The 24,630-nt window shown below is 29.1% G+C and overlaps 6 protein-coding genes across 6 annotated transcripts; 4 read left to right on the forward strand and 2 right to left on the reverse strand.

The window, feature by feature from the left end:
* Positions 1-5,616: 5,616 nt before the first annotated feature.
* OCT59_013499 (uncharacterized protein) lies at positions 5,617-6,290 on the reverse strand (the record flags this gene model as incomplete). The annotated part of the gene is made up of 2 exons (XM_066141561.1): positions 5,617-6,114; positions 6,180-6,290. 2 exons carry the CDS (start codon positions 6,288-6,290, stop codon positions 5,617-5,619), a joined length of 609 nt encoding a protein of 202 aa, XP_066001690.1.
* Positions 6,291-8,678: 2,388 nt separating this feature from the next.
* Positions 8,679-8,921, forward strand: OCT59_013500 (uncharacterized protein; the record flags this gene model as incomplete). Its single annotated transcript, XM_066141562.1, has 1 exon — positions 8,679-8,921. One exon carries the CDS (start codon positions 8,679-8,681, stop codon positions 8,919-8,921), a length of 243 nt encoding a protein of 80 aa, XP_066001691.1.
* Positions 8,922-9,967: 1,046 nt separating this feature from the next.
* Positions 9,968-10,552, forward strand: OCT59_013501 (uncharacterized protein; the record flags this gene model as incomplete). Its single annotated transcript, XM_066141563.1, has 1 exon — positions 9,968-10,552. The coding sequence occupies one exon, from the start codon at positions 9,968-9,970 to the stop codon at positions 10,550-10,552; it is 585 nt and encodes a 194-aa protein (XP_066001692.1).
* A 6,781-nt stretch (positions 10,553-17,333) lies between these two features.
* Positions 17,334-17,588, forward strand: OCT59_013502 (uncharacterized protein; the record flags this gene model as incomplete). The annotated part of the gene is made up of 1 exon (XM_066141564.1): positions 17,334-17,588. One exon carries the CDS (start codon positions 17,334-17,336, stop codon positions 17,586-17,588), a length of 255 nt encoding a protein of 84 aa, XP_066001693.1.
* Positions 17,589-18,421: 833 nt separating this feature from the next.
* On the forward strand, positions 18,422-19,446 carry OCT59_013503 (uncharacterized protein; the record flags this gene model as incomplete). Its single annotated transcript, XM_066141566.1, has 5 exons — positions 18,422-18,440; positions 18,511-18,704; positions 19,020-19,145; positions 19,219-19,288; positions 19,364-19,446. The coding sequence occupies 5 exons, from the start codon at positions 18,422-18,424 to the stop codon at positions 19,444-19,446; spliced, it is 492 nt and encodes a 163-aa protein (XP_066001694.1).
* A 1,468-nt stretch (positions 19,447-20,914) lies between these two features.
* Positions 20,915-22,177, reverse strand: OCT59_013504 (uncharacterized protein; the record flags this gene model as incomplete). The annotated part of the gene is made up of 4 exons (XM_025331312.1): positions 20,915-21,708; positions 21,782-21,890; positions 21,954-22,053; positions 22,128-22,177. The coding sequence occupies 4 exons, from the start codon at positions 22,175-22,177 to the stop codon at positions 20,915-20,917; spliced, it is 1,053 nt and encodes a 350-aa protein (XP_025189721.1).
* Positions 22,178-24,630: the final 2,453 nt, after the last annotated feature.

Below are 24,630 nucleotides of genomic sequence, written 5' to 3' on the forward strand. Positions count from 1 at the left end.
TAATTTTCGTGAATTTTTTTATTTATGTACACCAGATAATCCTAAAGCAAATAAAAAAGCAGTGTGTTTTTCTTGTATAAGAAAACATACTTTACCTATTGCTATTTCTAAACCTGAATGTTTCGTATCTAATAAAGCATTATTATGCCGTAATCATCTGAAAAAATGTGAAAATTTTGCTCATGAATATCATGAGAGTGAAAGAGAAGAAATTTTATCACGTAAAGTACCTGAAGATGAGAAAAAAAATAAAACACAAGCAATAATAAATGAAAGTGAGATGGAAACTGATAAATCTACAACTGCTGCACCATCTAGTAATTCAATTATTAAACAATCAACCTTATCAGGATATGTATCCCGGCCATTTTCTAAGAAAGACATTCCTCATTTTGAAAATCTGGTATTACTAATGATGGTATCAAATGGTTTATCATTTACATTTCTGGAAAATAAAGAAACACAAGAAGTTTTTAGATTTATTGCTCCAGCATTGAAACTTCCAGGACGTCATGCCATCAGTAATCGTATTCTTTCTAAATCTGCAAACCAACTATCTATATCAATTGTAGAGCAGGCAAAAGGTGATGCAATTGGTGTTACTGCAGCTTTTGACGGCTGGACAAATGTTAAACAAGAACATCTTTTTGGGGTTGTACTTATTACTTCATCTGGTAAAACACTAATTTGGGGAGCTAAGGATATTAGTGATCAACGATCTAAAACTGAAGATGTTAAAATGTTAATTAAAAATTTGATGAATAATGCCGAATTGAAACAAATAAAAATCAATTGTTTTGTTTCTGATTCAGCTGGAGAATATGCTGCAGCAAGGTGAGTACAATTTTATATTATATATTTTATGGTATAGAATATTATTAATAAAATCTTAATTTTTTGCTTTTTTAGACGTCAATTAAGAGTAGAATATCCAAGTAAGGTATTTTTACCTTGTATGGCCCATCAGATGAATTTGGTTGTAGGAGATATTTTTAAAGAATCACTTCAATACAAGCAAGTATCAAAAAATGCAGTTCGTATTGTTAGTTATTTTCACTCCTCTCCTTATTTCACTGGATTGTTAAGAAATGAACAAACTTCATGCTATGGTCAAACAATAGCATTGATAACTCCAGGGGAAACACGCTGGAATAGTTACTACTTTTGTTTTCACAGTATTTTAAAAACAGAAGCAGCATTAAAGGTGAGAATTATAATTTTGGCAAGTTGCTCAATAAATCAATAAATAAAATTTTTATACCTGTTTTATTAATTTTTTTAGACTTTAATAACAAAATGCTCTCCTGAACGTATTGGAACTCCAAGTACTTCTCGAGCTGGAGTATCTCGTCAACGTTATAGAACTAATTCAAATAATGAAAACAAATGTCTCCCTTCAGACATAATTGAAATTATTAATGATCCAGAATTTTGGATCCAACTATTTGAACTTCAAAATTTATTATTACCAATATGCAGCGCATTAAATAAATTACAAAAGGATATTGCGCGCCTATATGAAATTGCACACTGCTTTGGTTGGATAATTAAAATATTTTCTTCTCACAAAAACGTAGAATTTGGTAATTGCATGATAGCAAGATTAGAATCACGCTGGGCACAGTGGGAACAGCCATTACTATTACTTTCAATTGTTCTTCATCCAAAATATCGAGTTTCAAAATTTAATTCTTCTGCTAAAAATATTTCTTATACACATTTTGGACAATGGCTTATATATTACTATCAAGCATGGTTTAATGAAACACCAAAAAGAATCCTTCGTGATTATTTATCATATCAACGTGAGCTTTTTCCTTTTAATTCTGAAACTTATAATCAGTTTGAAGAAAATATTATTGATTTCTGGGAATCTGCCAAAGGATTGGCACCTGAACTCTCAAAATTAGCTTTACATCTTTTTGGGATCTGCGTTAATGCAGCTTCAATGGAACGTCTTTGGTCAAATATGGGTTTTTTACATTCAACCCGCCGAAATAAATTACATGTAAGTGTATTTTACCAAAATTTATATTATGCAAAATCACATTAACAAAAGATTATACATTTTTAATTTTGTAGCATAAGAAAGTTTTGGCTATGGCTCAATTGCGAAGTGATATATTATGTAAAAGAAAACGTGATGATATAGAAATTTCTGAACGACAATATAAACGATTACATATTGCTGAACCAATCCAAGAATACCAATCAGATGAAGAAGACACAAATGATAATGAATTCACATTTAATGCTTTTAACGATAGTGATACTGAAGAACTAGAAGAAACTTCTGTTATTGATGAATGTAATGTTAATGATACCTTTGAAAAAACTAATAATAGTGATAATATTAATTCTGAACAATGGACTAAAATAATTGAAGATTGGATTAAAATGGTTAATGCAGAAATTAATATAAATAATACAGAAGTTATAGGCGAAGAAACATATGAATTTGAAATAGGTGGACAAAGTATTCATCCAGCAGATAATCCATTGGCTAAATGGAAGTTACTTGATTTGTTTAATAAGACTTTAGAAGCTCCAGTTAATATGTTTTAATAATAAATTGTGAATTTGTGATTAAGTAATTTTTACTTTTATTAAATAATACGCTATAATAAAGATTTATTATATTAAATAATTTTGGCCGGCATTACAGCTCACATGACATAATTTCAAATGACATAATATTGTCATTTACTCACTGAAATGACATAATGATACGTGACATGTCACTAATGTCATTTGTGTCATTTAATATCACTTCACAACACTGAATTATACCACTTATAAATTTTCGTCTATTTATATCACTCCCACTCACACAGATTATGTAATAGATTATTTCCTGCAAGAGAACTTCCCCGAGATGAAATAATTTCGAACCTGTATGAAGAATTCTGAGATTAGCAATGAGGTAAAAGAAATAAAACAAGTTGAGGCTTCTGATTCACACTTACTGCTATACTTCATTTTCACAACATTCCATTCCGCCTCATATTCAAAAAATTTGTTACTTAATGCGTTATTATAAAGGTGTCGATTTTTTTATCGCTAGAACAATATTACGCCAAGCATCAAGAATTCGGATGCCATTGCCGGAAATTTTTATTCGATATACTGCGCACTGTATCTCAGCATGTGACGGAAATTTGATGACAGAAATTAATACTGCGCTGATTAAGCATATGACAATGATTACGATTTTCTCGGCAAATATCAAATGTGCGGAAAGAATCAAGAAAGGTAATATGTTCGCTTTATCTTTGAGCATCTATAGAGCCAGAAAAAAATGATTAGCGTTGTGATAACGATTTTCTAGAATCAAGCCAAGAAATCAAATTTACTTTATTATTACTTTGCGGAAAATATAAGTTGGATTGATTAGAGATATTGTTGATGCAAAATTGCAAATAATGGTAAGTTAGATTGGTTTGATTAGTTTTGTTTGATTTTTATTTACTTGCATGAGGCAGATAAAAGGATTCACTAGCCGGAACATCACCTTTTTATACAATTTGCAGGATCAATCTTGGAATACACTTTGGGGAAAAATTACGTTAATATGATCGCATCACGAAAATCACATCCCCTTAATTTAACAATAAAGAACTTAACGTTATCCATATATAAGGGGCTATACATAATTTTTGAGAATGTGCGAGAAAGTTTGAGAATGCGTTCCTGTGATATTACTATAATATTACTGCGCATTGATTTATCAAGCTATAATGAAGCTTTGACACACTTTGCTTCACACAATCCCGTTACTCATTCCATGCGAAAAAAATATAAAATGTCTGATAAATTTGCACCATTGCTTTATTGATCAAATTACTTGAGGACATTCACATCGCTTATAAATTCCTTCTGCGACTTTTTTATACCTTTTGCAATACAAATGTGAGTGATGATCGCATTCATCACAAACTTTACATCCATGCTTCCATCCCTAAATATATGCCATTTTTCAAAGTAGTTCTGCCCCTCCCTTGAACTATCAATCTGCAGGAGATGACTTACCCTAATAGCTTTTCCTGATAGCATATCCTGTTGGTTTTTCTTTTTTTCAAATGTATATGAGAAACAAAAACTTAATAAATTCAAAATATTTCATGTACAAGTATAATTAATAAGCAAGAAAATAAGGATTGAATGCATTACTTGCCATGTCATAATTGTCATATGATAATCGTGAAGACTCTTCACACTTCCAACCAATAGAAGCAGAATCTATTAGCTAATCATATGATATACGTGAATTCTCTTCTCATTTCCAACTAGGATTTATCAGCTAATAAAGAGTGGATCTACCGATGTATCATCAATCAATCTGCAGGGTGAGAAAGAAAAAATCTATAATCCATTACCTCTAATAATTTTAACAGACTATGAATAGGAACGATATTGTACTGCGCATTTCAGGTGATCGACCCACATGACCGGTCTATGCTACAATTGCGAACTTATGAAGTGTTGCAGGTAAGACAATATTCCAACTTATCTTGAGAAAAACTTTAATTAATAAAATTATATTCTTTGATAATTTTTACCCGGAAAAAATATTTGTTAAAGCATATGCGAAAATTAATATGTCGCACAAACCTGACATTCATTCTGTCGTACAATTCGTGGTTCAGCAAAATTCTTCCGAGCTGATGATCAACTGGACCTCTGCTCGGACTAGATAGATCAAAGAAATTATCGCCCATTCCAAAAGGGGTTGTGCTAATTCCTGATTAAATCGTTCGGGTAATGGCTGTGCCCATAATCATCGGAGGAGGCTCTTCACTTACATAGGTAATTTCATCCACCGATTCAGTTTCAGTAGATCATGATTTTCCATAGACGTATAAATCTTCTGCGAATTTCTCGGTTCACTTCACCTTTCCATATATAATTTACTATACTGAGACATTTTTTAAGATCCTGTATCGAAAGATATTTTAGAATAAACTGTATTAACTCTATCAGAAGCTCCCGCGGTGGCACAGAGCTTATGTTTCCACAAACAGACATGGTTGTCCTTTCTGCTCCGGACTAGGGACACCTGTCCAGGCTGACTGCCCACAAATTCACCGTTTATGGGGTGGAACTTGTTCTTCAGAAGAAACAGATGAATCGTACGAATCAGATGAATTCGTGCTTAGTTTATCATTAATTTTTACACGGTATTTCTGTGGGTCAACACAGTGGTTAAATAAATCTTAATAAATCCATTTAGACCAATCTCTAGCATTTCAACCTTCTTTGAAAGCTTCCGAGCTCGATATTATTACGTGAAGCGTTTTTCTTTAACGCTCCAATTTCTTTGGTAATCGCACTAATTTCTGTGTCATTCTGTCCACCGTTGACGTTCCATGTCTCTAAACAGATAATGCGTTATATATGCTATATCTTGTTCGAAAAAAATAAATTTTCACCTCGGCCGATTTCCCGGGATGCGCGGCCATATGATTAGTTTTTGTCGGAGTTTGAAGTTTGAACGGCTTTGCTTGGTCGTAAGGTACCCCGCGAGGTCTGTAATTAACTATAGTATAATTTTGCGCAGGAGAAGTATGGTTTCTAGGACAATGCCTTAAAAGCTTCGGATGCAATAGTCATAGTTTACTATGTTACCACTGCAAATACAGATCCTATATTTCGTAAATATCGAGGGAGTAAATCGTATTTTTTTAGTGCGTGGAAACATTTAATACCAGGAATACGGATCTTTAACTGCCCAGATGAAATTGCATCTTGTATCCATTTAAGTAACTGTCTGGCACGCTCATCATTTTTTTCCATTGATTTAAATGCATGAGGAATATCTACCTGATCTCGATGTTTCACATAGCCAGTTACCCTCCCATCTGAAATTCTTAAACTTTTAACTTCAGCAGGACGGATACAGAGCATTATCATTACATCGGAAAGAGCCTGTAAACCAGGTTTACTAGATATATCATAGCCATCTAATCTTTCCTTAACTGATTCTAATACAAAGTAATCCGGATAATCAATACCTTTATTTTTACGAAGTAAGCACTTCTCCTTTTGGTCATCATTAGCTAAACGGGTTGTGTTAGGATCTAACGTAGCAGAAATTATTTTTTCTGAAGCGTTAAGCTTGCGTAATTCTCTTCGAAGAGTGATAAGGCAGAACTAGCACTTGAGGCTGATTCAACTAGGACCTTGCATTTTGCTTTTACTTCCATTTCACTAAGATTGCCCTGAACAATACGCTGAGCCAACTTCCCAATAGTCTCTTCAGTTCCAGATATATTCAAACCTTTCATCGCCATTACAGATTATATTTTTTACGTCCAAAGAATGGATCCATGATCTCTTTATTAATTTCTGTTGCTGGCTTAGCCAAAAATCCTATGAAAAGGTTTAAGAATTTGGTTTTGGAATTTGGGTGGCGATATGTTTGGTAGGTACGGAAGGAAATCAACCTTACGATAACGAATAATACCTTCACCAACCGCGTGATATATTAATGATCATATATGGCTCTAAATCGAACCATGTTCGTTAAATTGTGTTTTAAACGATTTGTACAAGCTTCAGAAGAGCTGGGTCCGTTGTCACTTGTCAATAGTTGTTGTGGAAGAAAAATAAGTTCGATTTAGTTGACCAAAAAGCCACTTGACAGATGTCACGACATGGTAAAAAAAGGTTATAAAACAATCTCACTCACAGAAACTCACCTATAAATCATTTCGAAACATACCAAAATATCCAAGTGCAAAATAAAAAACGGCAGAACTCAATAAAATTAATAAAACACCACTAATCCCACCCACCTATAAAACATAAATTATTTCGAAATATCCAAGCACCTGGTCCTAAAAAATTTATGGAAATAAAAAAACGCTACCACCACGGCATACCACGGCATCACCCTAAAAAAATAACTCAATAATTGGATTTCATCCTGCCGACGTGGAATTTGAAAATCCAAGTGATGTTCGACTTGGTGGTCCAAGAGTTCCGAAGTCTTGATTTCTAAAATCGGTTCAAAGTGCATTCTAAGACGTTAAATGAACTTGGACGGGTTCCTTCGTCCAAGATGCCCAAGTTGTCCAAGATAAATTAGAATTCTCAACTTTTTTCTCGCAAAGTTGAAGAGCCTTTCCGGGTCACACTGCCCATTATGTAATAGGGAACATACCATATTACCCGGAATAAAAAATCTTACAGTTTTCACTGCTATCGTGCAGATCAAGAAAAGAAAGAAAACCCTCATTAAAACTTATTTTTAGCGAGACGCCTTTAAAACGAGAATTAAAGCTTCCAATTCCTGATAAATAGATCGACCCAGAATTTCGGATCCAAATGACTGTTTTGTATGGGTGATATGTAAAAAATATTCTCGTGTCAAAGTTTATGAAGCAATCCAGGCCACAGTTGCCTGTATTCAAAAAGGCGGTACAACAAGATGAGTGTTAAGGTTGAAGGTGATGATGACGTTCTCTGCTTTGATATGTCACCTGAAATTGATCTTGCCGTCAAATACAAATCAAATTAATTGAGCTAGGAGGGGAATCGGTATTAAAAATTGGACTCGTACCTTTAGGGATATAACAACAGAAATGATTCTTAGTACCTTTATAATATACTTTTCTTCGAAATCAAATCTCAGCACACAATGAATTTTATTAAACCCATTGTTTTATGCATAAATTGACTACTTATAGTCACGTGAGTTACGCGTTACATATATTCAATATACATAACTCAGCGGTACTCGCGGTACTGAAGTACGAGTATATAGATTATAGAGTATAAATAAACAAAATTAAACAATGAACTCCGAAAATATAAAACCCGGCTACAATATATATATATTTTTTTATACTACATTTCATATTTAGTTAAAGGATAGTCTAAATAGTCTAACTGAAATAGCTGAATTTAAAATTCTTATTTAATATACTTTTTCTCTCTTAATATGGCAAATACTGTTCACAAGAAAAAGCCAAATTATTATACTGTTTATATAATTGATGCCTGGCTAATACTGTTATGATGTATATAAATATATATACAGGTTATTTTAAAATGTAAATAGGGACTAAAAAATAAACAGGAATTTATTCCAATACTAGTTCGGAATAAATTGATAAAAAATGTTTTAAATTTAAAACACAGAGACTATTTACTAAAGTACCATATGTTAATATGTATCTCAGACCGTGATATCTATCCATAATAAAGAGATGCATTACAGTTTTTTAAAAAAATTGTATCTCAGACCGTTCCTTGGAAAAAAAAAATTTCGTTTAACTATATTTAATTATACTTTTGAACATTTGACCATTAAATGAAACTCAGACTGTTTGTAATTTATTATACTTTTACTCGAAAAAAAAGATCAATTGTATCAATTTACTCAAAATAAAAATCAATTTGGCTATATTTGTAATATTATTTATACCCAGACTGTTCGTTATATACTCAGACCGTTCTTCAATTTATTTTGCTTAAAAATTCCATTTGGCTGATACCCTTTCAAAAAATATAAATACTGGCCATTCCAGAAAAAATATAAATAATGGTCATTTTAGAAATTTTAGAAAAAAAATATCTATATAATTTTCCAAACCGTACAAAGCCATCCTTAGCAAGTAATTTAAAAACGTCTTTCATTATTATTATCAATTCTTATAATACACTAGTTATTAATGATGGACTTACATAAGCACATAGAGAGCTGGACATCCAAAGAACTAGCCAGCTTTTTGAAAAGACAAAAACTTCAAGTTTTACACCTTGAAGCAAATGACTTTTCTATATTAAATAATAAAAGAATTACTGGCTCTAGTTTCTTCCATATTTCTAAGGATGATCTACGTAGAAGTGGTTTGGAATTGGGCCCAATTATTGAAATTTATTCTTTAAAAGAAAAAATTGTCTCGGGTATTTTATGATTTTGTAAATAAAAAATTTACTTAATTAAGTGTTATAATTTGATTTTTTTTTAAAGTAATAAACAGAATAGAGACAAATCCAAGTGCAGAGTATGAGAAAGATATAATATATTATATATCTCAAATTAAAGGAAAGGTTAGTTACAAATGGGTTTTTTTATTATTTATTTGTAAATTTTTTCGTAAAATGAAAGTGATTTGCATAAGAATTTCCTTTGTGGAAACATATAACTCAAAATTTCTGAAATTTGTGAAATGTCACATGATAGACTTTGCTGAATCAAATAAATCTGCCGGAATTATTTGATCTACAAATAAATTTCCTTTGATGATGATTCAATGCAGCTGATTTCAAGCTACCCTTTTTATATGGATAAATCAAATCCATAGATTAGGAGTCGTTAGGCTTTTAGTAGCTTGCATGGTTTATTTAAAGCTACCCTTTTTTATGAATAATCAAGTTCATAGATTAGGAGTCGTTAGGCTTTTGTAGCTTTTGCGTGGTTTATTCAAAGCTACCCTTTTTATATGGATAAATCAAATTCATAGATTAGGAGTCGTTAGGCTTTTGTAGCTTTGCTTAACATTCATAGCTGCCCTTTTTTACGGATATTCTAATTCTTAAATTAGGAGTCGTTAGGCTTTTGTAGCTTTTTGCGTGGTTTATTCAAAGCTACCCTTTTTATATGGATAAATCAAATCCATAGATTAGGAGTCGTTAGGCTTTTGTAGCTTTTGTGTAGGTTATTTAAGCTACCCTTTTTATATGGATAAATCAAATCCATAGATTAGGAGTCGTTAGGCTTTTGTAACTTTTGTGTGGGTTATTTAAAGCTACCCTTTTTTATGAATAGTCTAATTCTTAGATTAGGAGTCGTTAGGCTTTTGTGGCTTTTGGATGTTAAAATAACTGCTGCATTTATCTGAAATTTCTGAAATTTAAATTTTTTTTTTATTTTACTTTTTAGATCACTTTTTATTAATTAAATTTATTTTTATTCATTATTACTAAGATTATTACCAACAATTTTGATAAAAGGAAATTAATGGTTGAAGGCATATTAAATAGTAATGAAAGTCAATTCATTCGTGAAATTTTATGTTATCATAAAAAGAAATCTCTTAGGTCGTTTAGAGACTATAACGAAAACTCATTTCAAACGGCCATAGAGTTAATATTGCCTTCGAACTGTTACATTTCCGAAATGCGGTTAATTGTTGAAAAAATTCCTAAATATAAATATGGATTTATCGACTTATTTTTGTGTGATATAAGTTGCGGAACATTTAGTGCAGTGATTGAACTAAAATTATTTAATTTAATCGGACTTTTATCTGGGGAAATGGGTAGGTGGGTGGGCAACCCTCCATTTAAATCTTTAATTGATTTAGATAAAAAACTTCAAACTGAATCGGAAGAAGAATTATTAAATCGAAATTATTTTTATTGGAGTAAAGAAGAGTTAAAATATAAATCAATTAAAGTTAAAAAATATATTGATAATGGAAAGATACAACTTAATAATTATATCAATATATTGAAAAAAGGTGATGTATCACAGAACGAGGTTGGGGTTTTTGATGAAAGAATAAATGTAGGTATGGGTTACAGTTATATGATGGGTATTTGATAGTTTCCTTAGGTACTCAACGAATTATAGTGAAAAAAACTAAATACAAATAATAATTAATTAAATAATTTATTTATAATATAATATAATAAAAATATTAAATAAAGCATCAAATTATTTCTTTAAATGATGCGGGTAAATTAATCTTTGAATTCTTTTTTTGAAAAAAAAAATTTCAAAAAAAAAAACGATTTATTTGATTTTTTAAATTTTTAATGACCATTTTATATATCAATTACCGTGACAGAGATTAATGAAAGTTCTTACAAGAAAGAGAGTATGGCGCTATTGTTCTATGACATACCTGCGAGGTGGACTGAAAATAAAATTATTACCATTTTAAGAGTATAGGACTAGTAAGACATATTAGCGTCAAAAAACAGTTCAAATACAAATCAGTAAAGCAAAACTTAATTTGGGCCAAGAGAAGCGATGTGAAAATAATTATAATTAGTTCTTTGTAAAAGTTTTATAGATTAAAGGTAGATAAGTGCTATACGCGAGGAGATTTTGGGCAAGGTGACAACGAAGCCAATTGCTGAGAAGGGTTGCGAGAGAGTATGGATCATCCCATAAAAGATTTGTAATTTATTTTACTAATTTCGTTTTCTTGTGTTTATGTAAATTACTTGTTTAATAATTACATTTTCATATTTTTATTTTAGAAACTGTTAGCGGCAAGGAATTTATTTATAATCTCATTTTGTTGATCTGCCCAACAAAGACGGAAAAACTTTTTCGGGGTTTTTTTTTCAGTGCGATTGACCAGTGTTTCGAGTATAATGGTACTTATCAACTAAATTGTACGGACAAAACTTTGGAGGATTTATTTGATGTATATGAACCTCCCTGGTTCACAATGTACCGTAACCCTGGTTCACACTAACGGGCAATTTACCCAACCAATTCCGTATATAGTAACCCTTAAAGCCACCGCTGTAACGTTCAAGCCCGTAATCAATCACGTTGTCATCTTGAGCGTTAACAAAATAATGCTTTATTCAATAATAAAATATTAGTAACCCGCCTCTCGCTTCACACATCCAACAACATTAATATAGACAACAATTCCCCGTTTCTGATCTCAAATGTCTTAAAGATTACATTGATACACTTAATTTTATCGCTCACAATTAATTTTCTACAAAAAAAAAAGCATAAAAGAAACATCATACAAAGAAAACAAAAAAAAACTAAAAATACTTATATTTGTACAGAATTTGTCAAGATAAAATCCTTAATATATCCAGAAATGCCTAGAAAACACTTTCTCTCCCTCTCCATCGTAACTTTCAGAAATTTTTTTCGCCAGTATTTCTAGAATTGTTTGGTTCTAGATTAAATCCTTCATGATCAAATTTATTAATCGCAATATGTTGAAGAATTAGAATAGTTAAATTTTTATGTGTGAAGTTTATAAATTATTCATAAATAAAGATTTCAGTTTGACTTCAAACGCTTTCTTACGTCATGAGATACTATCTGCTATGGTTTTATAACTTTTTTAGAATTTTATTAATTGGTTTTTTATTTTATACATGTAAAGAATCTAATATGAAAATTTTTTTGTACATAACATGAATTTCACAAAAATTTTGTTCATTTTTGAAATTTAACACGTGTGAATTACAAGAATCTAAAAATTTAATTTTTTCGTTCCAAGATTATTACAATTGTCAACTTCTTCCAAAATTTACTCTAATTTTTATAGAATCAACACACACTCATCACTTCCAACCCGCTAATAAATAGGGCCCTTTAGCAAATCACCAGGACAAGTCCTCGAAGGGTATGCACAAAATGCATATTATCATGACGATGGATGATTCTTCGATCGCCAGGAATTCAAATTGTAGCGGTAGAGGATAAGGATCAGCTGCTAAGATTTTCATCTATATAAGTTCAAATTATGGGGTTGGGAAATTTCAGGTAATTTCAGAAAAAAATACATATATTTTGTATTACACGTTTGTAGAGAATTTGGAAAAATAACTTTGTTGTATATTTAATAATAATAAATCTTATTCTTTTTCTATAAACATATTTTTTAAAAAGAAATGCATAATTCGTTTTCCTTATTTTGTGACTAAATATTTATTAGAGAAGATGAAGAATATTTTATATTAAAAAAAAAAATTATCAAATAAAACATTAACAAATTAATATATTTTTAGAATATCTTACTTGTCGTGTTTTGGTTGCATGTTATCTTTATGATTTCTTGGTATTACGACTGTTGCGTGTTGATGGTTACCATTATCTGAAAATATAGTATTAATCCATTTATACATTAAATTTTATTTACCTTTTTCACTATTCTCACCCATTTTATTTATATAATCGGCTTTCTTTTTATTTTTTCAATAATTATAATTTAAGGTTTTGATGGTGAGTATTACCCATCATTTCGGCCTCAATAGAGCGCCGGCTTGAACGAACCAGATTTTAAGGTAAGAAAGGGTTGGAATTTTTAATTTAAGAAATGTTTTAACATTTCTTTTCATTATTATTTTTTTGTAGGGCGCCGGCTTGAACTGACTATAAGGAGGGAAATTCGGTAAGGAAGTTTTCGATTTTTTGTAAATAATACTTTCAACGAAACGTATACATTCCATTTTTTTTCTTTGTTTTGTAGGCTGTGGTTCGAAATATTTTTTTAAAAAAAAAATTTATTTTGTTTTTTTTTTAATTTATTTATTTATTTTTTTTTGTAGGTGTCGATTTTTTCGGCTTTTTGGGACTTGGGTATGCCGAGAGTATATAGTATTTAATTATGGTACGATATTATTTGTTTATAGGTACGATTCAAAATCATACCGCGGATATAATTAATGGCGATCATTTATTTTACGTTTTCAGATACGCTTGAGACTTTTTTTTGATCACATTTTCAATTCGTGCCTGCGAATCACAATAATTTATCATCAAATTTTCTTACCTACGGTTGGATAGTTGGTAATGATTATGTGATAAGTTGTAGGGACAATGTAAAACATCTATTTAAGCACAAAATAGTACACTGCTAAGCTAGATTACTATGGATAACGAAAGTGAACATACATTGGAGTATCGTTAAAACAAAATATCGAAAGTGTTTGATACGATATCTTGAGTATTGGATTAATCTGCTTTTAAAAAAACAGATGCCTCTAATCCAGTTAACGTTCCAGTTAAAAACTTAGAAGGTAAATTTTTATTAATTTTATTAAATACTCTCAAATGTATTCTCTTTTTATAATAATTTCATAATCGTAAGAATTTTTGGTTAACAAACATGAGCAGCGATACTATATTAAAACATATTAAATAATAGAAAGAAATCCAATTTTCTCAAACTCTAACCCTAATCCTACAATCTCATCAACTACTGATACTATTGAAGATTCGACGCACTGTCTGTGGTTCATTTATATTTTAGAGCTGAACTGATACTGTATATACTTCACAGATTTCGGTTAATGACGTGAAATAATTGTTAAAAGGAAATATAACAATATTTAATATATCAACGTTGGCGATTGACAAAAACACGAAAATCCTTTCGAAATTACCGTTCTGAAAAGTCCAAGCAGTCCCAGAAGTCCAGCCAAAACCTATGAAAACTGGGACGAAAAAATGAATTAAACTTATCGTTTTCCAAAGTTTGTTAATAAACCTTAGTAGTATTAATAGTAGAGAAAATAAAATTTAATAAAGCCATTGATTTGTGGCTTACATATTATCATCTTTTTGATTGTGGCTTTCTTGGAAAAACTATGTGAAATTTTCTATTCTATTACATATTACAAAATTATCGTTGAGTGTGTCTTTTCGTAAACAATGTGCATTTTTAATTTTACTATTTTGCTACAGGTTGCAAATATATCATTTTTGATTAGGGGCATTCTTTATAGCGTGTATCCTTTGATTGTTATAGAATTTGTCACGTGCGTAATAGGAATAATTAAATTTTTTTATAGATAAAGATAATTAAATATCTTTATTATGATGCAATAATAGAATGAATAACGAATCAGACTTTAACAGTTTCCATTTTCCTAGTTAATTATTACCTTTCATTAAATTAAGAAATAGAAAGTATATCAATTTCATTTGTTTTATTACTTCCTTCTTAATCCTAATATACGCGCCTTCTCTAAATGCACTATTTTGAAATTATTTTTAAAACTTGACATTAAAGAAAAATAAAATGTTGTACAGTAATCATCCCAAAATTTCATTTTTTATTAATTAAATGCTAAATCTTAAATATTTGTTAGACAAAGGTGGAAACATTTAGTTATGAAAAATTCTCGCTGATAAATAATTTCTCAGGTAGTGCTTAGACAGCACACTGTAAAAATTTTTATATAACTATCCATAAGATGATAAGATCATGATCGATTTGGATTTATTGCTGGATATGATATCCGCCAGTGGTACAACGACAGCCAATCATTCAACATCCACCTCCACATTGAATACTCCGTGCCGTGCCTAATAACGATACATATTCTTTTATTTACATAAAAACACACTTATTCTACATAAATAAGCAATGAATACTTTTATTTCGTATTCAACAAAAAAAGTAGTATTTTTTTTAATAAAATATATAAAAATTGTACTAAACATCGCCTGGTCTTCGATCACGTGACAGATTTAATATTTTTGATTGGCCAGATTGGCCACATGATCGCGTCATTTCGGTCAAAGTATTTTTCTTTTTTTCTTTTATTTTTATTTCTAACTTACATTCTTACACTTTGTTTCTTACTAACTCTATTTCATTATTTTTAGGTCCTTTAATCCTTCCGGTTCTGCAATTAAGGTTCAGTTGTTTTTCACTTTACATTTCGTTTCTTACTCATTTTTTATTTTTTTTTATTTTGTTTCGGTTTCATGTTTTCTTTCGGTTCTACAATTAATAAAGGTATGTTTTTATTTTTTATTTGTTTTTTTTTTATTTCGTTTCTATCTTATATTTTGTTTCTTACTAACTTCATTTTTTTTTACTTTATGGTTTTATTTTTTACTTGGTTTTCTATCATTATCTTTTGCTACCCAACCTCCTATCATGATCATTTTTTTATTTTTTGTCTCTCATCATTTTTCACCTCCTATTACTTCTCATTATTCCATCCTTTTCGTCTCCCATTACATCTTTTTCAATTTCCATTACCTCTTTTCCTCTCCTGTTTATTTCCCATCATTTCTTTTTGTCCCCCATCACTTCTTTTCGTCTTTCGTCTCCCATCACTCCTCTTCATCTCCCATCATGTCCTTTTCTCCTTTTTGTTTCCTATCAATTTCCATTACTCTTTTTTACTCCCTTTCATCTTCTATTACTTTCCATTACCCATTGTTATTTCCTTTTTTATTAGCATCTTTCTTCTTGACCATTGTAATTTACTTATCTTTTTTATTTATTGTTATTGTTTCTTTTATTTGTATCACTTCATTAAAAATAAATACGGGGATCTTTTCTTTAAAATCGTAAATGTGTGACTTAAATTTTAATATTTGCAAATAAAATTTCATTAGATAAGATTATTTTGAATAAGCGTTTACGCGAGTTGTAAAAAAAAAAAAAAAAAAAAAGATTATTTTGAATAAATGTGTTTGCAAAAAAAAATTTTTTTTAAATATCTTTTGCGATAAAATTTTAAGTTTAGCCGATCAAAAATTAGCTGTTAAAAAAATCAGCCGTCATATGTGACATATTTGAAAAAAAATGATCGCTCAGGCGACGTTTAGCAATTCCCTTTAACTAATTTTGTAATTTTTTATTTATATAATTATGGTAAAATACTCGATTAAAATTTATAAAACATTTATTTCTGTTTCAAATAAGATATAAAATATCATTTTATTTATTTGATACAAATTTCTTATTCTAAAGTACGAATTCAACTTCGCAAACGTTGAAATAATGAAAGCATAGAACACAAATTATTTTTCTAATTTCATTATTTTTTAGAGAATTAAGCAAGCTTCTTCAGACAATTTAAGAATATCTGGATCATTATTATTTCGTGCATATTCAATAAAAAATACAAAAACAAGAGAAAAGTTAGAAAAAGAAATAGAAAAAAAATTAGGAAAAACATTAGTTTAGTAACGAAGGATAGTTTAATACAAGATGTGACTGACGGAAAATCAATTACTAATTATTGGGCCGTTAAAAGTATTTAGATTATTTTAAATTAGTTTATTAGATAATTTTAGGATAGATATCTTTTTAGTTATAGACAAACTGGATTTTTTTTAAATTTTTATTGAATCTTTTTTTTAAAAAAATTTTTTATTCTTCCGGTTATCGTATTTTTTTTATAATGTTTTATTTCTTTCTTTCCGATTTTCTGGAAACTTGAAAACTAGAATTTTAATTTCTTTTTCATTCTCTTACTTGAATCGATGATCAGATCGACGCTGCGGTGCGGTGCTATAGCAAGCACCTTTTTTCCGATTTTTTATTTATAACTAGTGTTGACCTAAGTTATTGCCCCAAGTCTATTAGAATAAAACCTTCTGACCTGATTATTACTCGAAAAATTGAAAATTTCAGAAATATATTAATAGTTGGTCGCACTGGTGGTGGTAAATCCACGTTGGCCAATGTACTAACTGACACTAGTAATTTCAAAGAAAGCGCTTACACAGTTAGTCAGACTAAAAATTTTAAGAAGGTTGATTTAAATGGAATGATAAAAATTTTCGCGTGGTTGATACTGTTGGAGTTGGACATACTAAACTAAGTACAGACAATACTTTATTCAAAATAGCAGAAGGAATCTTTTCAATGTCAGAGGGGATAAGCCATGTTTTATATGTGATTGATGGAAGATTCACAGTAAAAGAAATAAACACATTTAATATGATTAATGATTCAATTTTTAAAAGTGGTGTTCTTGATTATGTTACTATTGTGAGAACTAAATTTTCTAACTTTAGAAATGAAGAAGAGTGTGAAAAGAGCATGAAACAAACGCGCGAAGGAAATAAATTAGTGGCTGAAATAGTTAATTCATGTAATGGTGTCGTTCACGTGGATTAATCCCTCAATAAATATTATTATTGAAGAAGAAGATGATGATGATTATAAAGATCGAATTTTGGTTAATAAAAATGCCCGAAAAAAAGTCAAGAAAGAAGGTATTAGACTACTTGGAAGAAATATATATATTTCAAATCAGAAAATTGAGGAGTATTATGTAATAAGTTTGTATATTTTTTCTCATGATTATTTTAATCAATAACAACCTTTTTTGTATTTTCAAGCAACCTTTAGTGATCTCTTTGCAAAACAGCTTTTTAAAATTATTTCTCGTAGAAGACACCATCAGAAGACGTCCGTAAACACTTTGAAAAAGCTACAGAAGTTGATGGACGTGATCGAAAAACACCTCGTCAAAAGTGTAATTATTGTGGAAATGACATTATTGACTTAATTGATCGATTAAAAGATCATTCTATAGAATGTAAAAGTCTTCCAGAAGATTTAAAATTAATATATATTATAATAAAATGCTTAAATTTTTATTGCAAAATATGTATTACGTAGTAAAGGCTAGTATAAGTGCTTAATATGTGTTTAAATTATTTTCTCTGTGTTTAAAATATTATGTAATCTTTTTTTGTAATTGATTATAATAAATAAACGCGTTACTAAATAAAAAAAAGTTTTAAAACAATAAAAAACTGATTTAAATTGTTTTAAAACCTGTTTTAAATCACGTGAAATCCCTATTAGGTAGATAATCTATATTTATAGTCAAAAGTATAATCAAAATATAGTCAAATGGAATTTTTTTTATATGAAAATATTTTTTAACGTTCTTAATAACTAGCAAAAAATTTTTTTGACGTTCTCTTTTAGCTTGAATAAAAATGAGTAGCAACACAGAGCGTAAGTATGGTATATAACTTATGTGAAAATATAACGTAATCTTTGCGAACTCATTTTCACATCATTTCAGGAGACAACGATTATTTTAAAATAATCCCGTATGGGATTTGGTCTCTCGAAACTTTTGTCACCTATGCTCTTTGCAAAGATATTTACGTTGATAAAGCGAAAGCCCATAGAGAGTTTTATGGGGAGCTGCAACGCATTGAAAATTGTGGGTCTTCGCAAGCCAAACGGGCTAGAGAGCTTTTACAGCAAAAAAAGGTTAGTAGTGATCAAAATGGTGGTATTCTGCTAGTTTTTGCGCCTTCGTTAACTTCGACTTGATGAAGGTAGGTAAGATCCTTGGTTTTAATACCTGGTCCTTGTTAACTTCGACTTGATGAGGATGGACCGTACCTTTGCAAGTAGTTAAATTAGTACTTCTTTGAATAAAGGTCTACTAATCTTGGAGGAAATATTGGTTATGTATTCTTTATATATACAAAGAAGTTATACTGCCATTTGATTTTTCGCTTTTAATTTGATTCTACTTTCTGGAAAATACTTTTTTACACAATATTTTTTTTTAAAAAAAAGCTCGATATTAAAAAGATCAGAACGGCATTTGATTGTTTAGAAACCAATGAAAAAAAAAGAACCGAACATCCCGAACAAGACCTTCTCGAGCTAAATTTCAAAAGACAAAGAATCGATGATTTTGAAGTTAGTATACTTTGAATTTGAATTTTCTCCTTGATAATATAACTGATAATATAAATCTCTTTTAATTTTATAGTCAACGAGTACGTTCGGAATACCGGACTATAATTCCGTTTATAAATATTTAATAGATATTAAAAATTGGTGTAAGTGCTTTTAAACTTTTGTTTTTTACAAGATTTATTGAATAAATTAAAATCATTTACAATCAATGTTTTTAGACGGCAAGGACATCGGGATACGACCATGTCCGATTAAGTATATGCGACCGTGGTGGTTTAGGCCCGATCCGGCTAAATATTAATTTTTATAAAACTTAATAGCTTTAAAATTTTTAAAATTGGAAATTCATGTTGTAAACCGTTTTTATTATTTTGCTTTTTTAATTAGTTAATTCAAAAGTTTTTATCTTATAATTTAAGCAATCAACTATCTACCCGATCTGCCGTGTTCATTGAAATAAATGTATTGACATTTATAAGAAAACAATGCCACAAATATTTCAGTTGAAAAAATTTCATCATTAAAAAGCAGAATAAATAAAAAAACAACAATTTAATACCTTTCAGTTTTATGCTCACCAAGAAATTTAAAAATATGGCAATGATAATATTATTTATTATACTAGCTAAAATTTAATCGATATTTAGAAAACTACTATTACTCCAACACTTATTAATAGCATATTCCTTTGAAATTAATGTTCATTATGCAAAAGGTAATCCAGAACTACAAGAATTGACTTACATTGATGGCTCAGCTCTGGTTGTAGTTAAGAACCTTTATGGCAAAGATTGTTCTGAACCAATGCTAAGATTCCGTATAATTCATACGTGTTTATTCTTTAACTCCAGGATACTTACTAGTAACTGATTTAAATACAACGGACGTTGCCGCCTCTTCAGCTGTATTTGGATTAATTATAAATTGGCCGGGTGAAATACTTTTCGTAAGAATAAAATAAATATCTTATTATAAAAAGTTTTTAAAAAAAATCAATTTTATAAAACCGGAAAGAGAGAAAAGATTCAATAAAAATTTTTTACAGCTGATTTCATGAGACCTGGGACAAAATAAAATTTTGAACCTGACCGCTGACCCACCGATCCAGTTCAGTTGTTATTTATTTTACAAATCAAACTATCAAATCTGGATCACGTACCCAACTAAAAATACCGGATCAGCGGGTCGGCGGTCGGGTTCAAAAATTTATTTTGTCCCGGTCTTATGAAATCAGCTGTAAATTATCCGAGCAAAATTTCATTAACCGGGAATATATCTGATATTAGCAGTTGTTGGGACGTCCACATGTCCTGATAGCCAATCAAGTGAATCAACCATTATAGACTAGGAAACGGGAACCGTTGTTTGCGATTTCATTGTGTGAAAATCACGTGGCAAACAGAAGATTCACGTGATCGATTTTTTTCTTCCGGAGAATCAGGCACAGACAAATCATACGTCGCGCAATTCAAAATCATTTATATAAACGTTACAGTTACACAGGAATTTTTTAGTTTATATAGTGATTGCTGAAATCCTAATCCTAATTCCTTTGATTTTTAAATTCTGGACGGAATCCTTATTATAGTAACACACAATTTTTATTTTAATTGAATATATGATTGCTTATTCCGGACAGAATCCAATTAATTAAAACATATATAGTTGGTAAAATTAATTTTAAAGTCAATATTTAATTCTTTATTTAATATATCATGTGCATTATATACAAATTTACCTAATAAACAATTAGCGATAAAAGAATTTGTTTAAATTAATTGATTTCTAGTTTCATCAAGACCTTTATGATGTACAAATTCACTTAATAATATAACAATCAAAACTGTTAAAATAATTAAATTTGCACTTATATTAGCAATAAAAGCTTGAATTTTTGATAAAAATAAAATAGACCAAATTAGATCATGCCAAAATGCTAATATGAAACTTGTTAATGACCAAAAAGTAAATGTCATTAATGCAGAATTATTAAACATTTTCATTTTTCTAATATGATATTTAAATCTTAAATTTCTTCTTTCTTCTCTTTCATCTTCATCTCTAATAATATGAGTTTCTTGGAATTCTTCAATGATCTCACCTTGTCCTTGAACCAAATCAAAACTTTGCATTGTCAAATTTATAAATAATCTTCCATATATACTATATCCTATTACCAAGATTGCACATGAAATTCCGTAAGCAATTAATCTTGTTGAAGTGAATACATTTAATAAAAATCTATTATCTTTCATTCTAAAATATCCTGATAACATTGCTGATCCAGATGTTATTATAATTAATGTAATTGATATTGTCCAATATAATATTCTTATTAAATATGATTTTGGCACGCATATTATCATATTAGTTGTTGAAGATTGATGATCAGAACAAGATGGTTGAAAAAATGGCATATGAGGTAATGTACGAAATACTCCCGCCAGATAAGTTATTGCAGAAAGTTGAGCAGTTATCCATTGTGCATCTGATATCATTTCTCGATATATATAATATGTTGGAAGAACATCAATTATTAACGTTACACTGCATACAATTCTCGCTATAATAAAATTTGAAATTAATCACATGATATTAATCTAACAATATTAAATGAATGATGTTTTGTTTCTTACCTATACCCCCTAGCATGGAAAATCCTAAAAATCCTTCTAATGGTGCTATTATTCCATTCGATAACAGATTTAATTCTCGATGTGCTATTAACCTCATAATTAAGATTCCCTATAAATTAAAAATAAATCAACTATTTATCATTGATTATGCAGTATAAAAATCAATACTTACGCCAGCCAAGAGTGTGAAAATTGTTGCAGTTACTAGATTAACGTAATATGTTATTATGAAATATTGTGATTCATAACATTCGCTTATAAAGATTGGCCATCTAGTGAATAATGAAGAATTTTTTAATATGGAATTAAAGAGTGTGAAATTATCAGAGATCAATATTTTACTTACTGACAATACATTTTACCGTTGATTAAATTTATAGGCTGAGATTGATTCATTTTTTAGAATAATAATTATTTTTATTTTCTTTTATTTTATTTTGTGCTATTTTTTATATATAGATATTACAATTCTCTTTTTTTATAACGTAGTTGAAGAAATATAGAATATCAATAATAGATTGAGCCTATTTATGCGTATTAAGTGTGTTGCGTTTGAAATGTAGAAAAAAGTTTTTTATTCTGGATTTTTCACTGATTATTTATATTAGAACGACACCTTAATATAATTTTTTTCGACCAAACCGAAAAAGTAGATTATGAATTAATCCTATGTTATTTATGTTGTGTAATTGATATTTATGTGGGTGTGAAACCCGCAAGCTAATTTGTGTAACGAAGTTTAAAATTTACTAAGTGGCATAATTGATTGCCTTTGTCTTGCAGTAATGACAACATTATTTTCTAAATATTTTATTTATTTATTTATTTATTTATTTTTTTTGACAATAATAAAATATACAACACGCTCGGCTAACCACCGCATGTATTAACTTTTTACCAAATAAAAAATAAACCAATTAAATTATATTGATAATCGAACCTAATGTTTACATAACAGATATTCAAAATTAGTTTTCGCCTGAAAGGTTGAAACATTATAAAGTTATCAATAATTTTTCATTTTCTTGTATAATTTATGTATTTTAATACATAATCTAATGTAAAATACATTTCGAATTATGCAATACTCATAATAAGTCAATATTAAAGTTGATTGAGTCTTTTGAGATCATTGTTCATTATAATTAAATAAGTTAATAATACTTCTATATATTAATTAATTACTTTTATTCAAATATAAATTTATTAAAGAAATTATGATTTACGTTAATCTTATCCGATATGCCAATGGAACACTCCAACCAATTAATATGAAATATATTTGTTACAATAGTGTCCATGTATGGATTAGTTCGGAATATGTGGAATTCCATACATTCCCATACATCCTACGTTTTTTTTTATAAAAAATTTACTAATTTAGATTCTCCAATAAAAATTTAATATTTTAACTTACTATATTTAGATTCTTAAAACCTTCACTTAATTTACCAATAAAACTTTAATATTTAAACTTTCACAAAAATAAATATTGCGTAATAATACTTTATAAAATTTGATAGTAAATATTTTGTTATAAAAAAAAATAAAATATATTTGTTATTTGTAACGACATACTTTGTTTGATAAATATTATTATTACGTAATTTATAACTAAGAAAAGATTGTAAATTAATAATGTGGACTTTCGTCATTGAAATCTAGAATTTTTGGATTGTTCAAATGGTTAAAAACATTGGGAACATCATATTTTGATGTGATGATCATACTAACTATTATTGGTTTAGTTGTTTATTTAAGATTGACAGAACACAAATTCAAAAAAGGAAATTGAAATAATGCATCCAATTATTAATAATGTTCCCCATTTTCTTTTTCTGATTTGGAGCGGCATGTAAAGAATATTTAAGTGCGAGTTTCGACAAACTCAGTTGAATTATTATTTATTATCAGTTATTATTATTTTAGTTGGGTTAATCTTATTGAGAATATCATTATTTTGTACTACATTTTAATTCTTGCTTAAAAATTTCGTAGTGCTTATGTCGATCATATCATGAGTTCATGTGAATTCGCAGCTAAATTCAATGAAATTTATTTTTAATTGCATCAAATAACTAACCTTTTTAATAGATGCGATCAATAAAAAGGATTATGAGATAACAATTAATTTCTTTCTTACTAATTTGGATATTTAAATAAAATTATGTTTTTTAACGATTAAAAATATTTTTATTTAAAAAATCCAAATTAGTAAGAATAACCATATATATCATATATATGATCATTACCTGCATATGTAACATAAACATTTATCTTTATTATTATAGAGTTGGATGAACCATTTTTTTAAAATTTTAAGCTTGATTGAAATATTTTTCTTTAAATTTGTTTTTATTGTTTGTTTTTATTGTAATGGGTAAATTTAGCAAATAATACAGTATTACCAAAATAAATAAAACTGATAAATTCCTTATTCGTTGTTATAAAACGCGATATTATTAAAGGGTCTTATGCCCATCTAATGATTAGGCTAATTTTTTTTGTGAAGGAACAAGAATCCAAGAATTATCACTAGCCATAATCGTACAATAAGATGACTAGGCATTCAAACAATTTGAATACACTTTCTAATGTAACATAATTGTAAAACGATCACGTGTTAGCGCATATAGAATGGGGTTCCTTAACGTACACTGGGGGCGTACGATATTAACGTACGGAACTGGCCGGAATTAACGCACGTGCACGTGCATAACTCCTCCGCCAGTTGTACGTTAAGATTGTAAACCCCCTGTAAGATAAGGACGCCCGTTATGTTTCAAAATTTCATTCAGCAATCGAGCCAGCTAAGCCTCAGTCTCACTTTACATAATAACAATTTTCAA

Source organism: Rhizophagus irregularis, chromosome 21, assembly GCF_026210795.1.
Source record: "Rhizophagus irregularis chromosome 21, complete sequence".
In the NCBI taxonomy this organism is placed as follows: domain Eukaryota; kingdom Fungi; phylum Glomeromycota; class Glomeromycetes; order Glomerales; family Glomeraceae; genus Rhizophagus; species Rhizophagus irregularis.